At 42.7% G+C, this 26,919-nt stretch overlaps 2 protein-coding genes across 2 annotated transcripts in view; one reads left to right on the top strand and one right to left on the bottom strand.

Annotated features, from left to right (window-relative positions):
- The first annotated feature begins 611 nt into the window (after window positions 1-611).
- MTHFD2 (methylenetetrahydrofolate dehydrogenase (NADP+ dependent) 2, methenyltetrahydrofolate cyclohydrolase) lies at window positions 612-13,388 on the top strand. Its single transcript, XM_039240099.1, has 8 exons — window positions 612-724; window positions 5,392-5,576; window positions 7,444-7,566; window positions 8,385-8,537; window positions 8,998-9,105; window positions 10,457-10,549; window positions 10,935-11,060; window positions 12,264-13,388. Exons 1-8 carry the CDS (start codon window positions 624-626, stop codon window positions 12,425-12,427), a joined length of 1,053 nt encoding a protein of 350 aa, XP_039096030.1. The 5' UTR covers window positions 612-623; the 3' UTR covers window positions 12,428-13,388.
- A 2,983-nt stretch (window positions 13,389-16,371) lies between these two features.
- SLC4A5 (solute carrier family 4 member 5) overlaps window positions 16,372-26,919 on the bottom strand; it is a 110,148-nt gene continuing 99,600 nt past the window's right edge. The window contains exons 24-29 of the mRNA XM_039240142.1: window positions 23,678-23,746; window positions 22,894-23,067; window positions 20,287-20,442; window positions 18,556-18,640; window positions 17,418-17,485; window positions 16,372-16,444 (exon numbers count right to left, since the gene is read on the bottom strand). Of these exons, the coding sequence (XP_039096073.1) occupies window positions 17,451-17,485; window positions 18,556-18,640; window positions 20,287-20,442; window positions 22,894-23,067; window positions 23,678-23,746 (519 nt within the window). The 3' untranslated portion in view covers window positions 16,372-16,444; window positions 17,418-17,450. The remainder of the gene's footprint in view (window positions 16,445-17,417; window positions 17,486-18,555; window positions 18,641-20,286; window positions 20,443-22,893; window positions 23,068-23,677; window positions 23,747-26,919) is intronic.

Genomic DNA, 26,919 nt, shown 5'->3' with positions numbered 1-26,919 from the left:
AGATAAAATACAGGAAGCCCAATTTAATTTTAATTGCAGATGACCGTCTTATACTATCTTGGTACGATTCCCTCCTCCCAAATTATTTATCTAAAATTCAAATTTAATTGAGTGTCTTGGATCTTTACTTGCAAGATCTGGCAACCCAGTAAGTACATACCTCGTTCCTAATCCAGTTTCATCCAGTTGTTGTAACATCGGTCGGTGATCCGTTTTTACTGTAATTTTGCCAAATAGTTTCTTTCTAAGTCTACCATTCTTCTACATTTATGAGTTGGTATTCTATCTTTCTATCCACTTTTTGCGGTGCCTGGCACACAGTAGGCGCTCAGTTATTGGTTCAAGCAATGAATGAACAAACTCTCGCTCGCGTTAGCCGGGCTTCCGCGACTCTAGCTGTGTTCGGCAGGGGCTTGCCTTCCTCAGCCAATCTCTGCGGGCTACCGAGGCTTCCGAGGCTTCCAGGGCCTTGCTCCTGGCTCTTCTTGCTCCAATCAGAAACAGGACTTTACAGGCAAGGGACCAACGGGTGCGGGCGGGAGGCGGGGCCTGCCACGCGGCCGCGGTATAATTGCGCGGCCCGCGCGCGCGCTTCTCTTCTGGCGCGGACACCGGCGCGGGTGATGGCTGCCCCTTCCCTCGTGTCCACGTTGGCCACCCGGCTGCTTCGGCCCGCGCAGAGCTGTCGCCTTCGCCATCGCCCCTTCCACCTCTCGGTAGTTCGGTAAGAGGATCGAGAGCCGGGTCAGCGCCGAAAGCTGAGGGAAACCGAGGGCGGGGGGCCGGAGGGGCGCCTAGGGGCGTTCTACTGAGCATCTCCGTCCCGGGCGGTGACGGGACGACGTGGCAGTCGCGCGCGGCCGTCGGCTGCGATCTGGGCCATCGCTCCGTGGGGTGGGCTGACACCCGGAGCCGGCCTTTCAGAGGAAGCCGGTCTCCCGCAGCCCCGGGGCGTCGCCCTCTCTTGGGGCCAGTCCGTCGGCAGGACGGGGCCCAAGATGCGGAGTGAAGGGGCAGGCGGGTTTTCGGGCTCCCGGATTAACGCGGGCCCGTACCGAGGTCACCGGGCAGAAGCTGCCGGCCGCCCTTGGCTGTGATGCCGAGCCGCTTGCGGAGAGCAGAGGGTCCGCTTCGGTGAGCGCCGGGAAGGGCTCTGAATGAGCAGCCTTCAGTGAGAGTCCGGACCCTAGCGGCGGAGGCGGTTGGTGCAATCTGATGAAATCCGGGAGCCCGCTTGCTCGCCGGGTACCCGCACTTCCGTCCTCTGGAGGTGGATGTGGCTCGGGCTGCTCTTGTAGCTGCCCCATTCCCCTCCCAGGAGAATACACATGCTGCGGTCACCAGGGCTTTGATGCTGGCCAACCGGAGTTGGTCGGCCAGGCTGAGTAAATTGAAGGATTAAAGAGGCTAGAAGAGAGAAAGAGCTCTGTTTGCATTTTCTTAGGGAGGTAATAGGTTTTTCCTGATCTTTCGGGACCTCAAACTCCCTTTCTTAACCCTAGGTTGAAGAGTCATCAGGGGTCTGTAATTTCTCTCCCTAAACCTGCGCACTCTCCCGCCCCCCTTTAGTACCTTTGCATTGCCGGCGATCTAAGCCTTGTACCCGCAGCCCTTTCTTTTATGCAGGCACTGCGCTAAGCTGTGTGAATTCAGGGGTGCAAGCCTTCTTTCCTTACTGGAACTCAAGGGGCAGCACACATGTGTAATTTCCACTCAATATAAAAATGTTATTAGAGATATTGCCAAGGTGCTGTTGTAGCACAGAATGCGGATTAATGCGTTCTTGGAAGAAGACCCGGGACACTCAGAACTTCTCTTGGTCTGACCCTGACCTGCCTTTCCAGCCCCATCTCATTACTGTCCGTTCATCTCCCTCTTACCCCTTACTGAGTTCTGGCCAATTTTGCCTGTGGCTTTCATGACTGAAGAGATTTGTAAGGATCCTCCAACTCATCACCTAGAAAACTGGACTAGTTTGTTCACTCTCGAGTAACAAATGCCCTCCTTTCACTTGCCTTTTGAATGAACAAGTAGGTTCCATATCTCTGAAGGCAATACTGTGTTTGGTATTTATGGTTTCCTGGTTTTGCTTTGATCACTGCTGGCTAGTGAATGTAAAACAATAAATGTTTTATGAATCAGTGTGTATTCCTTTTTTCCGGGGGAGGGGGACGGTTGGCAGGGAGTTTCAGGAACATAAACTCATGGTTCCAGAGATAGTACTATAGTTTAGGAGACAGTGGGGTATAGGGAAAAACGGACTTTGGAGGCACAGGCTTGCCTGTGTTTGAATCTACTATCCTCAGTTTCCCCTTCTACATACCAATGTTAGTATAATAACCCCAAGGTAACTGAGAGTAATGTATGTAAAATTCTTAGCAAAATACCTAGTATTTAATAGATGTTAGTTCCATCTTCCTTTGTAGCTTTCTTTACTCATTACTGGTTCCATTCATTAGTAGATAACTGACATCTTTCCAGAAACCTGATCAGGAATCATAAAGTGCACTTGATCATCTTTTTATGGAAAATTACAGTGCTGTAAGCTATTGAATTAGGAAAGTAAAGATACTACTGAGGTGGCTTTTAGTTTTGAATTTTATTTGAACAGTCCTAGTGACTTTTTTCTAGTCTGTTCATTTATTATTTTATTTTATTTTCATTCATTCATAATTTTAATGGAAAATTTTCTGAACACCTCTGTAAAAGCATTTAATTCCTAAATAAGTGTTACTTAATATAGTTAATACACTTTCGAATCCCTTGGGACTAAGCTGAGCTTCTGTTTCTTTTGGGGTAGCAGTTATTTTATCTGCCCTTTGGCAAAAGAGATGATGGGAAATTAGGTAATGACTCTGTATCATGACTGTGTTTCACATTTTGTAGAGCTGTATATGAAGAGGAGGGCTAAAACAGGTTCTGTTACAGAAGATTCTCATTGTGTTGTAGCTTTGTTTTGGTTCTTGTTACTCTTTGACAGTTTTTTAAATGCTAATTGGCATAACATCCAGAACCTGCCTTTGGAACTTGGAACATTGGGTTCTCTCAGAACCCTGTGTCCTTGACTTCAGTGTATCATTCTTAGCCCCAATGTGCTGCTATCGTTTTCACTAAGTTCACTGCTTTCCAAAGGAACCTTTTAAGGAAGGGTCATTGAAGACTTTACTGAATATTTATACCTGTGTATATATTTTTATACACATATCCTTATGAGTGTATAAGCAGATAAATATATCTATTATATATTAAGGATCTCTGTGTGTGTGTAAATCCAACCAACAGAAGAGAGTAAGAAATTAACTTTTGTTGGATATATATACCTTACACTTTATATATGTCATTTCATTCAATATAAATCACTGTCCTAAGCAGTTTTAAAGTAATCTTTCATTCCATAGCATTCCAGGGTTGGGAATGCATTTCTGGACTGGGGCTATTCCCCAGGAATGTTGCCAGAGGTGTTTGTATTCAAAGCCCTTTGAAGTCCCCTTCAGATCTAATTCTGAAATAGATTTGCGAATGTTAACATGTTTTCAGTTCCTTGATATACCATGGGTATATTTGAAATACTATTATATATTTTGTGCTATGCTAGTATCATTACATAAAATGTGGGTAAAAGTACTTCACTTACTATAAAATTATATCTTTTTAACACCTCCCAAGATAAAAATACAAATTAATAGGAGGTGTAGATGTAAAATTACTGCTTTATATCTAAGACATTTTCATCTGGTTTAAAGTAGGTATTTAATCTTAATACAAATGAAAAGGAAGCATGGGTAGCTTAAAGACTGTTGAGGCTTTAAAATTCCATTTTAGTTAACAGTGGCATTCATTCATTCATTCATTTATAAGTAGTAACTCACCACCCTGAGATCAAGAGTCGTGTGCCATACTGGCACAAAAACAGAGACGCATATCAGTGGAACAGAATAGAGAACCAAGAAATGGACCCAGAAATGTATGGCCAACTAATCTTTGACAAAGCAGGAGGAAAGAATATCCAATGGAATAAAGACAGTCTCTTCAATAAATGGTGCTGGGAAAACTGAACAGTTACATGGAGAAAAATGAACTTGGACCACTTACCTACGCCATACACAAAAATAAACTCAAAATGGTTGAAAGACCTGAACATAAGACAGGAAGCCATCAAAATCCTCGAGGAGAAAGCAGGCAAAAACCTCTTTGACCCCGGAAGGAAGGAAGGAAGGAAGGAAGGAAGGAAGGAAGACTTGTTTACACTGAGATCTTTATGCTTAAGGAACAGAGCTGCATAAACAGCTCTTACTGGGAAGAGATGGCCTTTCAGAGATCTGAACATGATTTGGGAAACTGCAGGTTTTTCTAGACCCTGAGTTTTCTCGTTGCCTCACCCCAAGTAGCAGTTTCCGCATCTCTTACTCTGTCTCCCATGAGTGTGACTGCTGTTCTCTCTCTTTGCTGTTTTCTAGGTCTGTCTTCGGGTCTTCCCACCAACAGGTCCCCTGTGGTTCTAGTGTGTGAATGTGGTTCTGGGAGAAGCTCTTACCAGTCTAGTTAACTACTACTGCTCCCACTGCACTGAGTTTTTGCACCAACTAGACCACTGGCCTGCCTAGAAATTGTGGTCCTTGGTGTCAGATACTCCCCTCTGGTCTGTCAGCTATGGATGGGCCAGTGGGGTCTCGAGTAGAACACACAGCTACCCGTGAGATGGAACTTCCCCTATTCCCCTTCCAGCCCCCATTTGTTACTGGGAAAGTCTTCTCCAGGAGGGGTTCTGGGCAGCAGTGGTTATTTTGAGGTTTGACCTGTCCAGAATGTTTATTGGTTTAATTGCATAACATAATTTGTATATTTGAAAGCATCATACAAATTAAAAGCCAATTAACTGGAAAATGGTTTGAGACATATGACTGGATACTAATGACACGGGCAAAACATAAACTACAAATGGTATATAAGCGCATAGGAAACCCTATTTGAGCTTATAGTGGTGATGGGTCAAATAAAACAATGAAAAACTTTTTTGGTCTATCAATTTGTCAATAATCAGGAGGCAGGATGGTGTAGCAGTAAGATCCTGGTCTCTGGATTCAGACAGATCTGGATTTGAGACCCAGCTTGCCAAGTACTCACTGTCACTTCACTCTCTGAGCTCCGGGGTGATAATGATAACTATTTCTGTCAACTTTATCTTCCTGAACATGTAGCTGGACACAGATTTACCACTTTGAACCTGGCCTTCAGATTTCCATTGTCCCTCAGATTAGGCACCATGTGTTTTAGTCTACTCTTCAAGTTTGGGGTATTTAATAAAGTTTTGGTTTGGTTTTTGTAGTCTGATCTTTACTTTTCACAAAAATTTAAGCCCTCTGGTTTTGTGATTGTTGTTGCCTTCTATAGAAATGAAGCTGTTGTCATTTCTGGAAGGAAACTTGCCCAGCAGATCAAGCAGGAAGTGCGGCAGGAGGTGGAAGAATGGGTGGCATCGGGCAACAAGCGGCCACACCTGAGCGTGGTTCTGGTTGGTGAGAATCCTGCAAGTCACTCCTATGTGCTCAACAAAACGAGGGCGGCTGCAGAAGTGGGTATGTGTCACTCTCAGATCCTGATTGCTACTAAACTGTGGCTTACCTGAGGCAAACTTCATTGTCGTTCATTATTGTTTCTGATTAGAAGACACAATCAGAGGAGGCTAATGTGATTGAACTGTATCCAAAATGTTGTCATAAAGAAATCCAGCCTATCTGCTGGGGAGGTTTATAGACTAGGATAGAAGGAATATGGTGGTATTCTCAGTGCCTTCTGGAATGTAAGCTAAATTCTATCCTTCATCTTAACATTTGACAAATGACGTTGAACACAATTTACATTTGCTTTCCCTGAGCAATTATGCAAGTCTGGCTGAGCTGTTTGAGTTTGATTTGGTTGAGGAGACCTCAGTGATGTGGCCTAGAACACGGTCCTAGGTTTGAAAGAAGTGACTCTGACTTCTAGGAGATAGCTTTCAGCTTCTCCACCAATGGTGTCCAAAGCCAATTAAATCATGCAGTTTAGAGGTGGAGTTTTGAATGCAGAAACCCAGGGTCAGTGTTCTAGGGCTCATTATACCACAGACTTCCTGTGATGGTAGACGAGGGATGGGTGGTCTCAGCTCTGCCTCTCCCTGTTCCTCCGTGGGTCAGTGGTGTGAGCCCCGGGTGCCCTTCCCTTCTGAAAGTCTGTGAAACCACTGGTATGGCTGGACCATGAGCTTTTAGTATTCTCTGTTCTTTATCACTGAGGATTGAGGCTCCCTGCCCTTTTCTTTGTTGTTGTTGTTGTTTTTACTACACTTGATCTTAGCCAAAAGGCCAGTGAGAAGCGATTTTTGTTGTTGTTTTTAATTTAAATTTTAGTTAAGTGACATACAACGCAATATTGGTTTTAGGAGAAGTATTCAGTATTCATCACTCACATACTTACCCAGTGCTCATCACAAGTGCCCTCCCTGATACCCATCACCCACCTAGTCTATCCCCTACCTGCCTTTCCCCATCAACTCTCAGCTTGTTCTGTATCATTAAGGGTCTCTTGTCATTTGTTTCCCTCTATCCTTTTACCCCCTTCCATATGTTCATCTGTTTTTCTTAAACTCTATATGTGAGTGAAATCATATGGTATTTATTTTTCTCTGATTTATTTCGCTTAGCATAATACATTCTAGTTCCATCCAAGTCATTGCAAATGGCAAAATTTCATTCTTTTTCAAGGCTGAGTAATATTCCATGGTATATATACTACATCTTTTAACATTTTTTTAAATGTTTATTTATATTTGAGAGAGAGACAGTGTGCGAGTGCGGGAAGGGTAGAGAGAGACTGAGACAGAATCTGAAGCAGGCTTCGGGCTCTGAACTGTCAGCACAGAGCTCAACGTGGGGCTTGAACCCACGAACCGTGAGATCATGACCTGAGCCGAAGTTGGATGCCTAACCGACTGAGCCACCCAGGCATCCCCCCCCCACATCTTCTTTATCCATTTAGCAGTTGATGGACATTTGTTGCCCTATTCTTTGAAATCTTTAGAACCTCTAGAAAATAGCAAGCTGTGGCTTTTTTAAGACACTGGGAGATAGCACAGTGCAGTGGAAAGAACGTGGACTTTGGATCTGGAAGGATTGCCTTCATTGGCAACTGGCTTATGTTTCAATTTTGCTGAGTCTCAGTCTCCTCGTCTGTAAATTGAGGTTAATGAGGATAGGGTAGAATAATGTATAAAGTTGTCAAGCCAACATTCCCTGGTGTGTATATTTGTGAAGGTACCTTTTTAGGTTCCTTGGGAACTGACTGAGGCTTTTTAGCTACCAGGGTTGAGTGTGATGAAAACCCTCTAGGTTAGAAGACCATGGCAGGCAACATAGCATTGCTCATTAAATGCCTCAATATTTTTTTAACCTTGAGATAATCTTATAGGAATCAACAGTGAGACAATTGTGAAACCAGCTTCAATTTCAGAGGAAGAACTGTTGAATTTAATCAATAAACTAAATAATGATGACAATGTAGATGGCCTCCTTGTTCAGCTACCTCTTCCAGGTGAGTTTTGGACTCTACCACTTAGAATATTTTCTGAGGAGTAGAGGATTCTTTAGTTACTTTATACGCCTGGCCCCTCATGTGGATTTTACTTAAAGGGGAGGTAAATTCAAGAGAGTGAATATTAGATATCCACAGACCTACTCAGAATACTAATTGCTCCTTCTTAATTTGGTATTGAGATCTTTTTCAGAGAGGCAGAGTCAGAGTATGAGCAGAGTAGAGGCAGAGAGAGAGGGAGACACAGAATTTGAAACAGGCTCTAGGCTCTCAACTGTTAGCACAGAGCCTCATGCAGGGCTTGAACCCACAAACCATGAGACCTTGCCCTGTGCCGAAGTTGGATGCTTAACTGACTGAGCCACGAGGCACCCCTATTTATTTGTAGGTCTTTTCTTTTCTTTTTTTTTTTTTTTTTGAGAGAGAGACAGAGGGAGAGAGAGAGAATCCCAAGTAGGCCTCCATGCTGTCAGCACTGGAGCCTGATGTGGGACTTGGACTTAATAACCATGAGGTCATGACCTGAGCTGAGATCAAGAGCTGGACGCTTAACCAGCTGAGCCACCCAGGCACTCCTGGTATTAAGATCTTGATACAAAATGGCATTGGAGGGAAGCAGTTGTACAAGAAGATATTGGCTTTTATATTGGCATTTGTCTTTGCCTGGTGTGTGTTCCTTCTGTGCAGACAAACAAGTAAATCACAGAGGCAAGTCATGGAAGGGGAACTGGTTTGCATGATAAACCAGATAAGTTGGAGTCAGACAGTTGTAACTATGCAGCAGTGACTTCAGGCCACTGTTCTGATTTCTTTTTCAGAGCACATGGATGAGAGAAAGATCTGCAATGCTGTTTCTCCAGACAAGGATGTTGATGGCTTTCATGTAATTAATGTAGGGCGAATGTGTTTGGACCAGTATTCGATGTTACCAGCTACCCCATGGGGTGTCTGGGAAATAATTAAGCGAACTGGTAAGTGTATCCCATAGTTGTATGTCTGTGTTAGTATTATAAGAATAGTACATACGAATGATAAAAAGCCCTACAGTAACAGAATGGGCACTCGGCCACACATCCTCTAGCCTGCCCCCAGAGCCTACCTCTCTCTGCGGTTGCCTATTTTGACTGTTTACCTATTTTGACTGTTGCTATTTAACCCAGAAGCCCTCATAAAGAAAACTTAAGGTTTAATTGTGTTGATAGTGCACACTCCTATCGCATTTTGTAGCTTACAGGGTGCTTTCTCTTTCTTTTTGGCCTTCACTATATGTAGCAGGTGATAGGCCCCATTGACTGATGAGGCAACAAGCTTAGTAACTCCCTTCATTATTACTGGTTCCTGTCCGAAGCTACCTGCCTGCCTTTTTCTTGGGTGCTCATTCTAAGATAGCCTAGCACTCTTTTTAATGCAAATATATATTTTTTTTCATAGGCATTCCAACCCTGGGGAAGAATGTGGTTGTGGCTGGAAGGTCAAAAAACGTTGGAATGCCCATTGCAATGCTACTACACACAGATGGGGCCCACGAACGCCCTGGAGGTAAGACAGTGGAGTTCAGAGGAGTGTTCCCTTCTCCCTTTTGTGCGAACCTTCAGAGGCTGTCCTATGTTTGTTAAACTTTGCATTTGTATTTATTGTGATTTTGTTAGCAGATATTTGGCATATTTAGGGAATGATCTTGGTAGGACAAGCTGAACTCATGTCACCTGAGACTTTTATATTCATTTATTAGGGAACTAGTACAGAAATGGATATGCCTAGAAATAAATTTGAGGGTTTTTTTTGTTTGTTTTTTTTAAAAAATTTTTTTAATGTTTTATTTATTTCTAGGAGAGAGAGAGAGACAGCATGAGCAGGGGAGGGTCAGAGAGAGAGGGAGTCACAGACTCTGAAACAGGCTCCAGGCTCTGAGCTGGCAGTCAGCACAGAGCCCGACGCGGGGCTCGAACCCACGAACCGCGAGATCATGACCTAAGCGAAAGTCGGACGCTTAACCAACTAAGCCACCCAGGCGCCCCTAAATTTGAGTTTTGAGTACAAGCATGGTTGACAGCAATTAGACATTTTCAGTTATGGCTTGGATAGTTGGGGCTAAGAAACCGTTCAAAGTTAGTATCCCATTCTGTGTCATTTGATAGAAAAAAATCAAACCATTGCAAAGGATTGACTTGAAAAGGCTGTAGTGTATCATTATGTCAAGTTCTGTGAATTTGTCTGAAAAAGCCTCATAAATCAGTTCTCACGTGATTATTATATGATCTTACACGATTATATCAGAAATAATGGCAAAACTATGTATTTCCAAATATGTTTCAGCATACTTATTTTTTTAAACTTTGAATAATCCTAGTGATACTTTGCTTAGGAAGGGTAAAATTCTTAAAAGGCTGATAAATATGGGTTGCCTGGGTGGCTTAGTCGGTTGAGCGTCCGACTTTCGCTTAGGTCATGATCTCGCGGTTCGTGGGTTCGATCCCCGTGTCGGGCTCTGTGCTGACTGCCAGCTCAGAGCCTGGAGCCTGTTTCAGTCTGTGACTCCCTGTCTCTCTGACCCTCCCCTGCTCACGCTGTCTCTCTCTCTCTCTCTCGTAGAAATAAAAATAAATAAATAAATAAATAAATAAAAAGGCTGCTAAATAGAGTAAGGAATAAATGTAATTATATATGATTCAAAAGGGTAGAGCTAGGATGAGGGGATGAAAGTTATAAGAAATTGGGTATTCATTTCTGAAAAGTGAATGATGCTGAGCTGTCCAGAAAATATGGTACACGAATTAAGTCCATTATTTTTTTCAGAGATGGTGAATTTCTAAAATGGGTTGACTAATTGAGACCTAATCCAGTCTCAGCTTTGATTCTGAAATCAGGACATCTGTATTTTGACTCCTAGGCGATGCCACTGTTACAATATCTCATCGATACACTCCCAAAGAGCAACTGAAGAAACATACAGTTCTCGCTGACATTGTGGTGTCTGCTGCAGGTACGAACACTGTGGAGGGGATGAAAGGGTAGCTCCTAGAATCTTAGAATTTGCCTGCCTCTCTACTATCCCATTCCTGTTCCTCTAGGGATGACACTGTGAGCTGCCCACAAAGAGGAAGTGGGAACTGCATGCAGTGTTGGTTTCTAGCTTTCTACTATAGACTTGGTGGGTGAATGTTACTTCAAAAGGGCCCAAATATTTGTTTTTACTGTATGAAGTTTCAGTTGTTCCTTGGCTAACAGTTTTTACAGGTTTTCACGAAACAAGCCTATCAGTTCTTCTGGGTCTCTTAAAATTGCTATCAGATAAGACTTTGACAGGTGGAATCTTTCTTTCAGTACTAGTGACCATTCCTGTCGTTCCTGTCTCTGTCTCTTTGCAGGCATTCCAAATCTGATCACAGCAGATATGATCAAAGAGGGAGCAGCAGTCATTGATGTGGGAATAAATAGAATTCAAGATCCCATCACTGCTAAACCCAAGTTGGTTGGAGATGTGGATTTTGAAGGTAAATGCTATAGTTTTCTTAAAATATAAAATCAGTAAATACTACCTTTAATGGACATCTAGGACAAATCCTTTACGTTTCTTTAACTTTAAACTTACATTACTCTGGGGGCTCCTGGCTGGCTCGGTCATGCGAGTCTTGATCTTGAGGTTGTGAGTTTGAGTCCCACGTTGGAGGTAGAGAGTACTTTAAAAAATTTTTAAAAAAAGCAACTTAGGTTACTCTGGTAATTTAAAATGTATCCCACATGAATTAAGAGAAATCTTTTAAGAAATGATAGTCATTCTAGAAGCATTTTAGGATGTTTATATCATAATATTATGGGGACCAGCTATAAGCTTTTCAGAGAGGTATTCATTCTTTCCTTAGGGTTACTTCGTAATTGAAATGACTTCATGACTTAACAAGTCTGAAAATTTAATGAAGTGACTTTCTGAAACCATTGAGAAGGTGTTACAGATTTATCATTTTCACATTGAAAGGGGAGATCACAAATCTGAACTGTTAAAAATGGTCCAGGAAAAAGTCACATTCCTGACTTTTGAAGTATACTAGTAGATTTCTCCTTTCGGTATTTAAGGTATCATGTTTATCTCAACTTTATGTTGATAAATCTATCTCTAGCTTTCCATTTCTAATAAAGCAGTCAGACACAAGCCTAGGTACCTAAGTTTTTGTTTCTAAGATTGGATTAAAAAAATCTTCTCACTTTCCAGAAAATTACTTTGCTCGGTGCTTTGAGTAAACAGTATATAGTTAAATAAATCTAGTAAATAAATAGTAACTAAATAAAATACAGTAAAATTAAGAAACTGTTGTGGGCAGGTATTGTTAATATATTAATATTAGTAACATAAGGATAATTATTATAGTTATACTTCACATATAGTTAACCCATCAAAGTATTTCTTTTTAAATTGATTTAATATGGAGGAAAAGTATGACCGGTAAATTACAGATTATTTAGATGTATAAATACTCATTGAACAACTCCTTATTACGTGCATGTTATTTTATTAGTATGTTCAAAAACCTTTAACTCTGAGTCATGTAGCTGTGATTTTTTTTTAAATGAGTTTGAGGTTTATGAAAGTGCTTATGTATATTCTTGCTCTTTCTTTAAATGCTTCTCCATGGTCTGTTAAAACGCATACTTTTCCTTTGCTATAATTAAAGCAGTCTACCTGTCCTGTTCCCATGTAGGCGTCCGAAAGAAAGCTGGTTACATCACTCCAGTTCCTGGGGGTGTTGGCCCCATGACAGTGGCGATGCTAATGAAGAACACCATTATTGCTGCAAAAAAGGTGCTGAGGCTTGAAGAGCGGGAAGTATTGAAGCCTAAGGAGCGTGGAGTTGCTACTAATTAACTGTTATGCCTTCTGTCACAAACAACAGTCCAAGCCAGTTCAAGAGGCAAAACAGACCAATAGAAATGCAATATTTTTTATTTATTTTACCGAAATGGTTTAAAATAATGCTTTGTATTTATTGAAAGCTTAAATGAGTGGGTGTTTGTGCACAGAGCTCTGCAGTAGCTCACCATGGAGCATGCCCGTATCCTGCTGGGTCGTGTGATCCAGCCAAGAGAAGCCATTAACCTAGTGATTAACATGGAGGACACTGCCACCTTGAGAATGGTTGCTTACCTTTATCAAGCCACTTCAGTTAAAATTTGCCTTTTCTAGGATTGCATTTCCCAAGTGCTATTCCAATAAGAGTTGATACTCACTTTAGGTTCCAAACCTTTTGAGTTCAACTGGTCAAACCAAAGGAAAAGTGTTGCTAGAGAAAATTAGGGAAAAGGTAAAAAGGAAGAAATGGTAATTGAGTAGAAAAAAATTACTCTAATTTACATACATACTGTATGTAAAAACTACATGTTAATGGTGTCCTAAACTGTCATTTCATGGTTTAGTCATTGGGAAAATGTTTATAGTGGTTCCATGTGCTGTTAGTCTTCGTTTTATGTATGTTACATTCATGAGGTTTCCCCACTTTTTTCTAGGATTGAAAGGCTTATTTTATAGATTATTTGTGTGTGTTGTCCATTTGGCTTTTCCAATATCCTTAAACTTTATTGTTACATCTTTGTACTGTTGAGGGTGTCTGTATGGTTTCCTTGGTATATCTTGAAACTATTTTTGAAAAACAAAACTTGGGCTTGATAATCATTAGGGCAGCTTGTAGTATGCAACTTACTTTTCCACCAAAGACTTGTCAGCAGCTGCCTGCTTTGATGTAACCTGTTGGCTTCCCCCGATGGGTTTTTGAGAACTTGAGTTAATATTGAATTTAATCAGACTTTCTGATTAAAAGGGTTTTTGTGTGTGTGTGTTTGTTTCACCATCTTTTTTTTTTTTTTTTTAAATAAAACCCTTCTGACTGGTGTGGAATGAGTTTCTAAAATACTGTATCTTCCTGCTACAGTCTTACTTGTGACCTAATCACAGTTAATCTTCTCAGACCTAATAACTGACATAGATATTCTTGTATTTGGTAACACCTAAACCTGTGCCTTAAACTGATACAAAGCGCGGTGGAGAAATCAGTCTAGTCCTTTTAGTCTTACATCCCAACAGATTGTGCCAAGCCAAGAGCTTAATCTGTAAGATTCATTTAAGTGGTTAGGCCTATTCTGGGTGCTCTCTAAACCATGCAGTTTAATGTACACATTGTTGGTTTTACACAGCACTTCTTGTACCAATGTGCCAATGCCCCCTTCATCCTGCCCCCTTCCTCTATATAGATTTATTTTTTTCAGTGTGTGTTCGATTTGACAGATTGGAAGGTGTTTGCTGTGCATATTTTGAGGTTGGGACAGGTCCCTTTGTATCCTCTGTTCTTTACCAGGACTGGGTATTTTGGTTTCAAAGCAGGCAGATGAAAAAGCTGTTCTAGGCAGCTTGAGATAGAAAGAGAAAGAACAAGGGGGAAGTAAGTCTACCCCCCGCCCCTTGTTCTTCTGCCAACTGCCTTTATTCTTTTTTAAATGTTTATTCATTTTTGAGAGGGGGATACAAAGGATCCAAAGTGGACCCTATGCTGACAGCAGAGCCTGATGTAGGACTTGAACTCATGAACTGCAAGATTGTGACCTGAGCCACCTAAGTCATACACTCAACCAACGGAGCTGCCCAGGTGCCCCTGCCTTTATTCTTTTGATAGTTTTCTGGAGATATAAGAAGATGATAGTTTGCAAGATGAGCGGACAGGATTAAGTTTTATTGAATTACAATTACAAATGGAAAAAGTTCTGACCTACTGCAAGGAGAAGTAACAATATGTCAACCTGTTAAAAGCTATCAAACTAAAATGTTCATGTATATACAAAATATAAACGACATAAGGTGAAAATTACAGTGATCAATTTACAACAACAAAAAATTAACATCCTTTTCCAACTTGTTTGATTAATCAAGCACATTTACTCTGGAATCCATAACATTTCTACATTTTAATTTGGACAAAGTGCCACTGGAAATCAGCCTAGTTTTAAAACAAATGTTAAGGGTAGATTGTTAGCTCTTCAGGATTGGTGCAGATGAAGCTATAGAATTCATGCTTAAATTCAGGTGATGGTTCTGGATTAGTGAGCAGCTTAGTCATCTGCTGTGATCAAGTGGGAGAGGTTTAGAGCTTTACCTCTTGGCAGTATCCCTTGGAAAGGAGCTCTGAGATTTAATAAACATTTGCTGAGAGTTTTCCCACGGACCAGGCACCGTACAAGCTCTGAAGATCGTAGAGGCAATTAGCTGTCCTAGTACCCAAGTGTTAATGATCTAGTGTCATTTGTCTTTAAAAAATAGAAAAGAATAAAGAAAAAGCACCTGCATTTGTCATCTTGAGTAAATGTGACTGACCAAAGTGATTTACTCAAGATTCAAATCCGTAGTTATTTTGGAGACCGTAAATGTCAGATGCATTGCAGTTATCAGGCACATAGTAGGTGTTAAATAAACAATATTGGTGTTTGTTAAATAGGGATTGAAGATAGACTAAGTTTTATGCTTTTTTACTGATGAGTCATTAATCTATCCAACTTGCTTCCAATCATTCCTTTAAAGTAGTAATCTAATACCGCAAAGTTATGATCTAATGTTTTATATTACATGTAAAACCTACATGCAGTGGTCATGTGAATGGGAGTTTGGCTTTGCAAATCAGGCCATTGAAAACTTGTAGGAAGGGCCTACCTGAAGGTATAAAGAAATCTTATTCTGGGTATGAAAAACCAGTGATACTAATTTAAAGGGTCGTTTTGTTGTTGTAACATGGGGTTTGAAGTTCACTTTAACAAGAACAATTTTTTTTTAAAAACATTTACCCACTGTAATGTGTTGTCTCTTTCATTAACAGACTTTTGGAACTGGCTTTTCAATCTGGGAAAGCTCCATTCACACTTCTGTGCTGGAACAAGGCCCACAATGCATGCATATGGTTTAAACTTGACAAATGGCTCTTAGAGAACTGAATGAGATAGGAAGACAAGATAGGACCTTTGAAACGTTTCTTCCCATGCCAAGTTGCAAAACAAATTTTCCAGCCTTGGCCTACTGAAGTGTGAGCATTTTAATAGTTCTTTTAAGACCCTCTAGATATTTTAAAATCTAAACTTAGGGGTGCCTGGGTGGCTTAGTCGGTTAAGCGTCTGACTTTCGCTTAGGTCATGATCTCGCGGTTCGTGGGTTCGAGCCCCGCGTCGGGCTCTGTGCTGACTGCCAGCTCAGAGCCTGGAGCCTGTTTCAGTCTGTGACTCCCTCTCTCTCTGACCCTCCCCTGCTCACGCTGTCTCTCTCTCTCTCAAAAGTAAATCAAACATTAAAAAAAAATCTTAAAAAAAAAAAAAATCTAAACTTAAAGAAAAATCTAATTGATATTTGTTTTAATAAAAATTTACTACTGCCCCTTTATCCTAGCTATAATTTTGGGAGGCAAGCATTTTTTTTCATTTCAAGACATGTTATAATATCTATCCTGGACTGCCATTTAAAGTATGTTTCCTTTGTTGTTTTCATAACTACAAAAAGGAGACAGCTTTGCACATAAGTAGTACTTTTCATCCACAGATCAGTTTTCTATCCAGTGGAATGACTCCATCTGTTTGGCAAATAAGGAAACTGGCACAGGGAAGTTCAGGTGTTCGGCTCAGACCTCACAGTGAAGATTAAACCACGCCCTTCCACAGTGAAGATTAAACCACATCGGGGGAAGCTGCATCCTAGAGGGTGGTCTCGCCGTCAGTTTCTCTTCCATATCTGTCCATGTCTGTGAAGTCACAGTCTGACTCCATTTCTATCTTCACCTGTGGCACCATGAACACTGGGCTCTGTGAGTAGTTGAAAGCGGGTGAAGCTGGACAGGAAATTCTGAAGTGCAATGTGATGCTGAAAGAAAAAGAGGGAGGGAAAAGTGATTTATTTAGTACTGGGTGTTTTCAATGCTATCCCCCAAGGCAGGACTCCAGTGCAGATAGTTGTCTTTGCTTATGAACTCTTAACACGTCATGGGAATGATTGGCATCCTCTGCAGTTGGCCTTCAGCTGTGGTTGCTTAGCTAGTCTCGCCACGAGGTTCAGCCTGGTCTTCACATTGCTGCTAAAATGAACTTTCTGGGTCACAGATCTGTCTGTGATTCCCACTGTTCAAAAGTTAGAATCCAAGCTCCTTAGTGTGGGCAGACAGGGCCTTTTCTGTTTGCATTCCTGATTATTTGTAGTTTGACCAACCTGTTCCTCCTAGCAGTCTTCACTGTTTGTATATTTTCAAATATACATGTTCCCACTGCCTGAAATGCCCTTCTTCTGACTCTTCTTCACTTTGTATATCTGGCAGACTCCTATTTTTCACTCCCAGACTCCATAAGGCAAATCCCTCCATTAGACACTGACCTTTCTTTTCCGTGCACTCCACTGTTCTTGGCACATGGTGCTGTATGTCTTTGTTCAGAGGCCTGTCATTAACCATGCTGTTATTTTATTCTACATAGTATCAGAGTACCTGGTGTTTTTGATTCTTAGACCTCCTTTTAACCCGGCATTCAATAATACATACTTAGGTCATGTGTAGTTTTTCTGTATGTTGTTTTTCCCCCAGTATTTTCAGTTTTCATTCTATGTAGCATTCTGTAAAAATTTCCTTTTCTAAAGTTGAATACCTTTTGTATTGTAATCATGTTATGTCAGTAAAAGGACAGATTTGTTGCTTGACCCCAATAACTAGGTCTCTCCACTTCTGATGGACCAGCAAAGGCCTTTACAGAGATACTACCTAGCCTGAGAAATCCCTCACCCCTCAGCCTTCCAGGCCTTTGCTTAGTCTCTTATCTAAAACCCAAGGAGTCTACTTCATGGCCATTACCTTCGGTCAAGTTCTGAGTCACTGAAGGAAGAATCAGAATGAGTAACTCCAACTGGAAGATCTTTTTCCTGGTAGGAAAATTAAAATGTCAGTTGTGGAGGAGGTTTGAGGACTATACTAGAGAAGGCATTTCTCCAGTGCTTCCTCACCCTTCTTTCTGTTCTCTAACCCACACGGCCAACACTACAGAAGAGGAATTCAGGGGCCTCACAGGGTTGGGTGACCATAGGCTCAGGTTTTCCTTCACCAGAGGGTTCTTAGCCAGGTTAGGTGGGTGTGAGGCATGGGCAGGGCCAGGCAAGAGTGAGAAAGGGTGATGGAAATATACAAATGGGAAGGAGGAAGGAGAATTAGAAACTAAAAAAAGAGATACCTCTGACAGAGAGTATGATGGGAAGCCCTTCAAGGGTTCCGGTAGGATTCTAATCTGGGTCTTTTAGAAAAAAGTGGCAAGCCCTATATTACGAGCACTGGAGTCAAGAATCAAGTGGGATCTTTCTGATTACTTTCAGGTAAGGCTATGTTGTATTCTCCACCGGTAAGCCCCTGAAGCTGGGAGGGGGTAAAAGTAGCCACAGAATCCCCCAGGGTCTTCATAAGCAAAGCCTGATGCCTTTAGCAGGAGGAAGATCCTTGTGATTCACATCAAAGCACAGCCCAACCACTAAAACCTCCCCTTCTGACAAAAATTCGTGATCCCAGTGCTATGCTACCTATTTCTCTAAAGGGGACAACTCAGCTTGGATTTGAACTCCCAATCATTTTCAATAACCACTGGAAAACATGGGAGGCTCAGGAAGTCATGATTGGATAGATGTGGTCTGAAACGATTCAAGAGATGGCCAGGTAGTGCTATAGACATCAGGAGGCACGAGGGGAAAGGAAGGAATGAAGGACTTTGCCTAAATGGAAGTGAAGATTGATCATTGGCATCTGCAGGATTTGATTTGGGGTTTCTATTTGGTTGAAGTCTCAATCCGTGAGAACTTGTGACCCAGTTCTCATTGAACTCTGCCTACCACAAGAGTCCTCTAGCATAAGACTATTAGTTCCCCCTGAGTTAAAGATGAAAGTTCCTTGGAGGAAGAGCTAGAGGATTAGTAAGTAGGAAGGGAGAGACACCATGTGTTTTACTTACTGGCAATGCAGTGGATACCAATTTGGGGATCTGACTGGATACTTTCCATGGGAATCTTTATAACTGAGGGAGGAGGGAACTGGGGCTGGAGAGAAACAGTGGGAAAAGCTGATAAACACCAGCAATACAACAGCTTTGGCTTTCTTGCCAAGAAGGAAAATACATGCACCACAATGTGCCAACCACCATCCTCTCTACATCTAGTCTAAACATTTGGGAGGTGCTACAAATACTCTTGTGCTACAAATACTGAGGGGCAATCATAGTTAGCCAACACTAGCCTTGCTAGTCCTAGACCAGACAGAACTCTTCCAGGAACGTTATTGATCAGAACAGTTTCAACTGTCACGGTAACCAATCTTTGGGGAGTGAATCTCACACAATGGCTGGTGCTGCTGTAAAGACACATGTAAAATGAATTTATGTAAATTGAATCCCATTTTTTCCATTGAGTTTTTCATGCTTTTCCCCAACCCTGGAAAAGTTCCTGGCACATGGTAGCCACTCAAGTATTTATTGAATGAATCAATGAAAGAATAACTATTTGTCAAAAAAAAAAAAAAAAGAAAGAAAAAGAATAACTATTTGTCTTTAAAAGGCATTTAGACTTTCTTTTTTTCAAGGCCTATCTTTACAAACCAACTAAATCATGAATGAAAAACATGTGAATGAATGATGAGCCTCTTCCTACCTGGAAGAGGAAAGTAATTAAGGACCAGGGGAGTTTGGGTCTATCACTACCATCAGAAGATGGTTTGATTGCCACTAATCAAGGAAGAGCTCTGATCTGCAAAAGGCAAAATCACTAGAGCAGTTCAAGGTAGATGCAGGGATGTGGGTTCAGGTCAAACCAGGAGAATGAGAGGCCAGGCACGGTGTCAGAAGATGGCATGGGCAGCTTAACATATTGGAAATGATCAAATTCAAAGTCAGGAACAGTCTTCTTAATTCCCTTTTAGACATTTAGTCATATGTCCATCTTGGGTGAACTACTTCCCTTTGGGGGGACCATTTCATCATCTGTAATAAGCACTTGAACTAGATAATCTTTCTGCTTAACACTTTGTGATTTACTGTAAGTTCTGGACTGGCTTCCTGTCTGTTGATTCCCTGAGTGTTTTGGGGGTGGGATGGGGAGGAAGCATGAAAGAAGAGGGGTAGATGGGCAACCAGGTGGTCCCCAGCATCTGAAGAATGTAGCCACTCTCCTTTCAGTGAGGACATAGCCTCTCCCCCACCTTCTTCCCTAACACCATGAGGGCAGGCCAAGCAAACCTTGTCCCCCAGTCCTTCCAACTGTCCAGGAGTCTAGTCTACTGATGGGTACCCTTCAGACTCCTCCCCCAAGGCCTGCTCCTTTCTTTGGAGGTTAGTCTTCTTAACTTCCTCCATCATGGAGCCAAGCCTTCTGCCCTGTTCCATCAAAGACTTGTACTGGTGTTAATAATCGCCCCAGGAACTCACAGAAATGAGAAAGAGTGGGTGTGGCAACCAGCCTTTCCCTGGGTTGGGGGCGGGGATCATTCACTGCGGCCCACCCTGAGGATATTCACATAAGCAGACAAACTCAGCATCCCACACCAATATAAGCAGAAGCCTCAGCTCATCCTGGACTAGGCCTAGGTGATCACAGCTGGCTGCTTGGGAAGCCACCTCCTCCCTGGCCCTGGCAGAAGTGGAGGGATGATCTCTTGATCTTTTCCCTCAGCCCTGGCCTCACATCCTCCCCACCTCCTCATCACTGTCCTCAGGGACCCCTTTCCTTCTCTTCTTCTTCTTATCCGCCTCCTTCTTCTCCTTCTCTGGGAGGATATTGTCAATCCAGGCCAAATCATGCTGGGAGAAGATGAGGTCCAGAAGCCTTCGAACGATGATCAGGCCCAGGATCTGTGGTGAGAGTTCAGAAAAAACATGGGCTCAAAGCCCCAAAGTCAGACTGTTTTTTCTCCCTCAGTCAGCTATACTCAGGGACTTTGCCTAGTGTCTTTGGAGCCATCTCAGAGCTCCCACAAACCATCATTCACCTTCTGCCCAGCTTGGTTCCTCTCATCTGCTCTTTCTTCAGTTGACTAACAAAGCTTATCAGTGACAGAGCCTGTGGCAGCTGAGGCCTAAGGACTAGAGAACTATAGTTATTCTTTAAATTAGTGGTCCTCAAATTTGAGCTCCCATCAAAACACATGGAGGGCTTGTTAATACACACACTGTTGAATGCTACCACCCAGAGGTTCTGATTCAGCAAGTCTGGGGTGGGGCCTGAGGATCTGCATCTCTAACAAGCTTCCCTAGGAGATAGGTGATACTTCTGGATCAGAGATCACACTTTGAGACCCACTGTCCCTGCCCCTATTTCTGAGAACTGCCAATCTCTCTGTTAACAAAGTATAAAGTATACTGAATAAAGTGTACTGGGATAGCAGGAATTTTTACAGTAAAGTCTAGAAAGTTTGGTTCTATTAGCCAACTTAAAGGGAAAACACATGTGCACTTTGGGGAAGATTAAATACTGGCCTTTCAATAGACTCAATGGGCCCAGAGTAACTAGTTACTAGTTACTGCCCCTTTACTATTAAGAACTGGCCATTAAATGAGATCAGGCAGAAAACCAGATCAGGCAGAAAACCATTCAGATGAGTTTAACTCTGGTTCCTCACTGACCATTTCCAGGGAGCAAGTAGATCTTGGGAACTGGACAGACCTGGGTTTTGAAAATCCTGGCTCTGAAAATAAAATAGTGGTTGCTAGGGGCAGGGGTGGGAAGATGCACTGTCTGCATAGAAATGGCATGAGGACATTTTAGGGATGAGGGAATTGTTTTCTATCATGGCTGTGATTGCGGAACCACTATTCTGTGCATTTGTCAAAACTCAGAACCACAGAGTAAGTGTTAGTGCATATAAATTTAAAAAGTATCAATGGGGGGGGGGGGGGAGGATAGGGGAATCTTGGCTCTGCTCCTGGTTGTATGAGTTGGGTAACTGAGACATGTCCTCTGAGCCTGACTTTTCTCACCTGTAAAGTGGGATTAGTAGTAGTATTTCAGGGCTAGGGTGGACTAAATGAAATAGTACTCCATACATGCTAATCATGACTATAATTTCCTTTCATTTCCCTTTGTTAACGCTGAACCCCATGAGGGCTCCATTGGGGAGGATGCCCTTCCCTTTCCTTGGAGTGGTAGGTCTCAACCTTCACTGCACATTTATGCTCTCCTGGTATATTACAAATACCAATGCCTGTGCTTCTCCAAGAGGTACTGATTTAATTGAGTTGGGGTGAGATCTGGGCACACAGTTTTTAAAAAAAAAAAAGCTCCCAAATGATTCTAATGGTCACCCAGGGCTGAGAATCCCAGGGAGACACATTTCAAGTCCCACCTCTAAATCCTCACTTTAGTGCCAGTCCCTAGTCTGGCCCTGCAGGCTTCGGGACCCACCCAGGGCTTTCCCTAAGCACTAGCCCCCATCCTCCAGCAGGGGCCTGGGGCCAATTCCCTCAGATGGGATTATCCAGGGGCTAGACAACATGTTATTGGCTGTTCTTCTTTTCACTTTTTATTATGGAATAATTTCTTTTTTTTTTTTAATAATTTTTTTAAATATTTTTATTTATTTCTAGGAGAGAGAGAGAGAGAGAGACAGCGTGAACAGGGGAGGGTCAGAGAGAGAGGGAGTCACAGACTCTGAAATAGGCTCCAGGCTCTGAGCCGGCAGTCAGCACAGAGCCTGACGCGGGGCTCGAACCCAAGAACCGCGAGATCATGACCTAAGCGAAAGTCGGACGCTTAACCGACTAAGCCACCCAGGCGCCCCTATTCCAGAATAATTTCAAGCTTATATAAAATTTCAAGAATAGTCAAAGAACCTCCTGCACTTTTCACAGCTTCCCCAAACCTCATGTTGGTGACATTAGACTATGAAATCCTTACTCTCTGGTTTTAGTTCTCCTCCTCACCCTCCATTAGCTTTTCAAATTGTTATTTTGAATAGTGAAAATTTATTTAGTGCAGGTGTTCTAAAGTCCTCTGCATTTGGCTTGAATTCTGGCAGTGGGGGCTTTGTCTCCTTGTTGACTTTACCCAGCTTCTCCATTCTGCCCCAGAGCGAGGAGGTTAAAGGGCTTTTGCATTCTGCTGAGTGCCAGGGTGTGAGCCAGGTGGAGATGGGCCTGTGCCCCCACCCCCGACCCTTGCTCCTCTGGCCTGCACTCACATGAATCCTGTTCTGTGCTTGCCTCTGTGACCCTGATAGTCAGGCCATCTGCGACGGTGGACCTCCCCATGGACACCGGCCCAGGTCCAATCCGCCGAGCAGGATGGGGAGCCCGTGCCCACCTTACCATGACGGGGAAGATAATGGCGGCCATCGTGGACTTGAGGATCCAGAGCACCACCAGGCAGAGTATCTGCACCAGGGTGAAGAGGTGGATCCGGCGCAGGGGCACATGCCGCAGAAAGGCGTGGTCTGGCTGGTGCTTGGCCGGCATCAGGAAGAGCTTGCAGCGTTCCCAGAACTGGCAAGAAGAAGATGAGGCTCAACCAGGTGGTGGGGACACCGCCAGTGAGATGGCCCTGCTGGGGGTTGGGGACTCAGGGAAAGGGGTGACGCGGTGGGGTCTCAGAAGGTAGTCCCTCATTGGGCCTAAGAAACGCACTGGAGGGGACTGGAGGTCTGGGAGGGGACCTGATCCCTGCCCAAGAAACGGGCCACAAATGAAAACTGCACATTCGAGAAAAATTCAGCACCAACTATCTGAGACATCCGATGCATCACGGTAAATAAAGAACAAAACAAAATATTTTCCTCCGCCAGAGTTGCCTTAGAGAAGAGAGAGATGTAATGAAATGCTCCTTGGAGTCAGCCCCACCAGGGTTCTGAATCCTGAGGCTGTCCCCTCATCTGTAAAATAGGTAACACAGCACCTATTTATACAAATTTCGCTGTAGAAGACTATAAAGTGCCTGGTATAGTTATTTTACTTGGTACACGGTAAGTGGTAGTATCTTTATCGCTGTTATTCTTCCACGGAGCTAGGAAAGCAAGCACTTGGTGTTTGGGCAACATGGCAGCTGACTTCCCTCGGATCAGCCTGGCGGTGGGCAGGGTGGGGAGGAGAGACTTACCTGGATGCCATTCAGGGAGGCCACGCCCATGTAGAGGAAGACTCCATACAGCACGGGCAAGGGAATGTACTGAAATGAGACAGGGATGCGGAGCTTTGAACCGGGTCTCTGCCAGGGGCAGGCTGTTGGCTGCCCTGTTCTGCAGACAATGTCTGCCAAGTTTCAGGCAGCCTGCCTGCCTCAGCTGTCCCCAAGCCATGGAGGAGCTGGATGTTCTGGGGGAAACTAAGCCTCTGAGAGCAGATCTGGAGCCAGTGTGGTGGGGAGGGCTGACCTGCCCCCTTCTTTCTGTGCAGCTGCTCTCCCAGCCTGTATGCCCTCTTTTGGCCCCTGCAGAAGCCATGAGCGTGGGCTGAAGACACACCTTCTGGAACACCGAAAGCTCCATAGAAAGCCCCCTGTTTATTCTTGTCAGCTCCTTTCCACTCCCAGGCCAAGCTGAAGACTGCCTCCCACCCCAAAAAGCTGCATTGTTCTGTGGACCTTTAGTGAGCTGACTTACATTAGCAGAGAGTACCTGCTGAATAACAAAAATCATATACCATACAAAATCAGATTTTAAAAAGAAGCAAAACAGATATGTATGTGCATATCCACCACTAATTAATATAACCACCACTCATTGCCAACTAACCACTAATGGTTTGGTAGGGTTCTTTCTTTTGAGTGATGCTCACAGGTAGTTTGTTAGCTTTTTAAAAAAAAAAAAAAAGGGATCATACATATCATTCATACCTTCTACAGACACCATTATGACTCTTTAGAAGCCTTTTGAGGTATTTCTCCACTGTCTGTCTTAGCTGTGTTTCTGCTTCTTTCATCCTTTTGTTTATCTGCCCCTTTGGCTTACCACTGTGAACAAGGCTCTACCTCGATTCCAGGGTTGCCATGTTGGAATATGTGGAAGAATACAAGTCCTGTACCCAACTTTTAGATGCCATCTAGAATGTCCATAAATCCAACTGAATAAATAACCACTCTTTTAAAATAAATTAGACAGGGCTCAGTTTTTAAACACAAACCATGATTTGGACCTATATGATACAAACTTTAATCTAAGACATTGATCTTAAAGAAAGGAAATATGACCCATTGCATCATTCCATTTGTACATGACTTAAGAGATTTTTGCCTAATGGGGCACCTGGGTAGCTCAGTCGGTTAAGCGTCCAACTTCAGCCCAGGTCATGGTCTCACAGTCTGTGGGTTCAAGCCCCGCATTGGGCTCTGTGCAGACAGCTCAGAGCCTGGAGCCTATTTCAGATTCTGTGTCTCCCTCTCTCTCTCTGCCCCTCCCCAGCTCGAGCTCTGCCTCTCTCTGTCTCAAAAATAAATAAACGTTAAAATTTTTTTAAAAAGATTTTTGCCTAATTATGAAACAAAGTAAAAACTTTCCATGAACAACACTGTCCTAATCATTCTCACAGTGTGGGAGCAATTGAGAGAGAAATAAAATCTTAAATAAAAGACTTAGCTATTGTCTATAATAACACAAATTTAGATGGCTTAAAAATTCCCTTTTGGCCTAATGAGTGTGAAAACTACATCAAACAGGAGAATTGGGCTAAGTCTTAGGTAATTTGCAGTTACCAGTGCCTGGTCGTAAAGTCCCCTTTCGACCCTAGGAATTTATCTCCTGTCCTGTCACTTACAGGCTCAAACAGCTTTCTTGGAAAATCCCAAAGGCCCATGACATCACACTCTGACCACTGATGGGGGTTGTGATCTAAAATTCTAGATTAGTCAGCACAAATCTTCCTTGGATTCCCAAAGAAAGCCTCTTCTCAAATATTAATGAAACAAAGTGGCAAAAAAAAAAAGGTGCCTCTAGTGTCTGCTTTCTACCCTCTGTTGGAGGAGTCAACAATGATCGCAGTCCCACAAATGTAAGACATCACAGCTCTCCCATATAATTTGAGGCTGAGACCATGAGAACAGCTCATGGAGCTCAGAAGGGGAGCTTCTGATATGGTCAGGGGCTCCCCTGAGGCAGAATGCTGAAATCCACAGCCCTGAACAGCAGTGACAAGGTGCGAGTAAAACATGAAACAAATGAGACCAACGTCAGGGCTTGGGAAGGACTAGGAATCTGCAGAACTGAGTAAGTCATTTATGCTGCCCATCAGATAACATGGCCTCCTCATCTCTCAGTGCTCTTGTGTGGCAAGATAACCAAAGATTTGCAAATTGGTGATGAAAGAGTTGAAGATCACGCTGATCCTTTAGCAGTAAAAATCACTGTCTAAAATTAGTATACATCCACCAAGGGAGGGATTTCATTCCTTACTCCTGAAAGTGTAGTCTCTGGACCAGTGTTACTGGCATCACCTGTGAACTTGTTAAAAATGCAGAGTTTGGGATCCCACCTAGACTTCCTGAATCAGTATCTTTTTCTTAATTATTTTTTTTAATGTTTATTTTTGAAGGAGGCAGCTACAGAGCATGAGCAGGGGAGAGGCAGAGGGAGAGGGAGACACAGAATCCAAAGCAGGCTCCAGGCTCTGAGCTGTCTGCACAGGACCCGATGCAGGGCTTGAACTCACAAACTGTGAGACCATGACCCGAGCAGAAGTCGGATGCCTAACTGACTGAGCCACCCATGTGCCCTCAGTATCTTTTTTAAAATTAAGTTTTAATTTTAATTCCAGTATAGTTAGCATACAGTATTATATTAGTATCTTTCTTTAACAAGATTCCCAGGTGATTTTTATACATATTAAAATTTGAGAAACCTTTAGAGCAGAATTCTACTGGATGGATTGGTACATAGGTATAGTGAATAACCAACTTAGAAACATTGATAAAAATAGAAAAACTGGTAACTAGGATTCAATTTGCATCTTCTAAATTTTGTAGCACCAAAGAGACCCCTCTTCTGTTGGCTACATAAACAAGAAGTAAAGATCTCAACTAAAATATGTTTAGGGTAGACAGCCCTCCAGTGTAAGTCCTCTGAGGTTGGTATGCACCCAGCCCTCCCTAATTTGACAGACAAGGGCAAACTGAGAGTTGCAGAAAGTTAAGTAAGCTTTATGGAAAATTTTTCTTATTGGAAATAGAGACTGGGATTAAATCTAGGACCTCAGACCTGGGTTAAGTTATAGTTGTCTTGAACTGGTTATACAAAATATCTTTTCTTTCACCTAAAATTAACATAGTATTTAGTACTGGTGTCAGCTAGTGAGGATGCTTTCATCACTTAACCAACAGTTTCAAAAGCCTATCTCTTTTGTTGTTGTTGT

Source organism: Hyaena hyaena, unplaced genomic scaffold (genome assembly GCF_003009895.1).
Source record: "Hyaena hyaena isolate Hyena2069 unplaced genomic scaffold, ASM300989v1 scaffold_168, whole genome shotgun sequence".
Taxonomy (NCBI): Eukaryota; Metazoa; Chordata; class Mammalia; order Carnivora; family Hyaenidae; genus Hyaena; species Hyaena hyaena.
The sequence above is the reverse complement of the archived record's forward strand: the minus strand, read 5'-3'. Positions and strand labels throughout refer to the sequence as shown.

Bases quoted from the DNA above. Each gene is read 5' to 3' on its own strand.
- MTHFD2 (XM_039240099.1), top strand. From the start codon at position 624: ATGGCTGCCCCTTCCCTCGTGTCCACGTTGGCCACCCGGCTGCTTCGG. The intron at 7,567-8,384 runs GTGAGTTTTGGA...TTTCTTTTTCAG, and splicing joins TGTTCAGCTACCTCTTCCAG to AGCACATGGATGAGAGAAAG. The intron at 11,061-12,263 runs GTAAATGCTATA...GTTCCCATGTAG, and splicing joins TGGAGATGTGGATTTTGAAG to GCGTCCGAAAGAAAGCTGGT.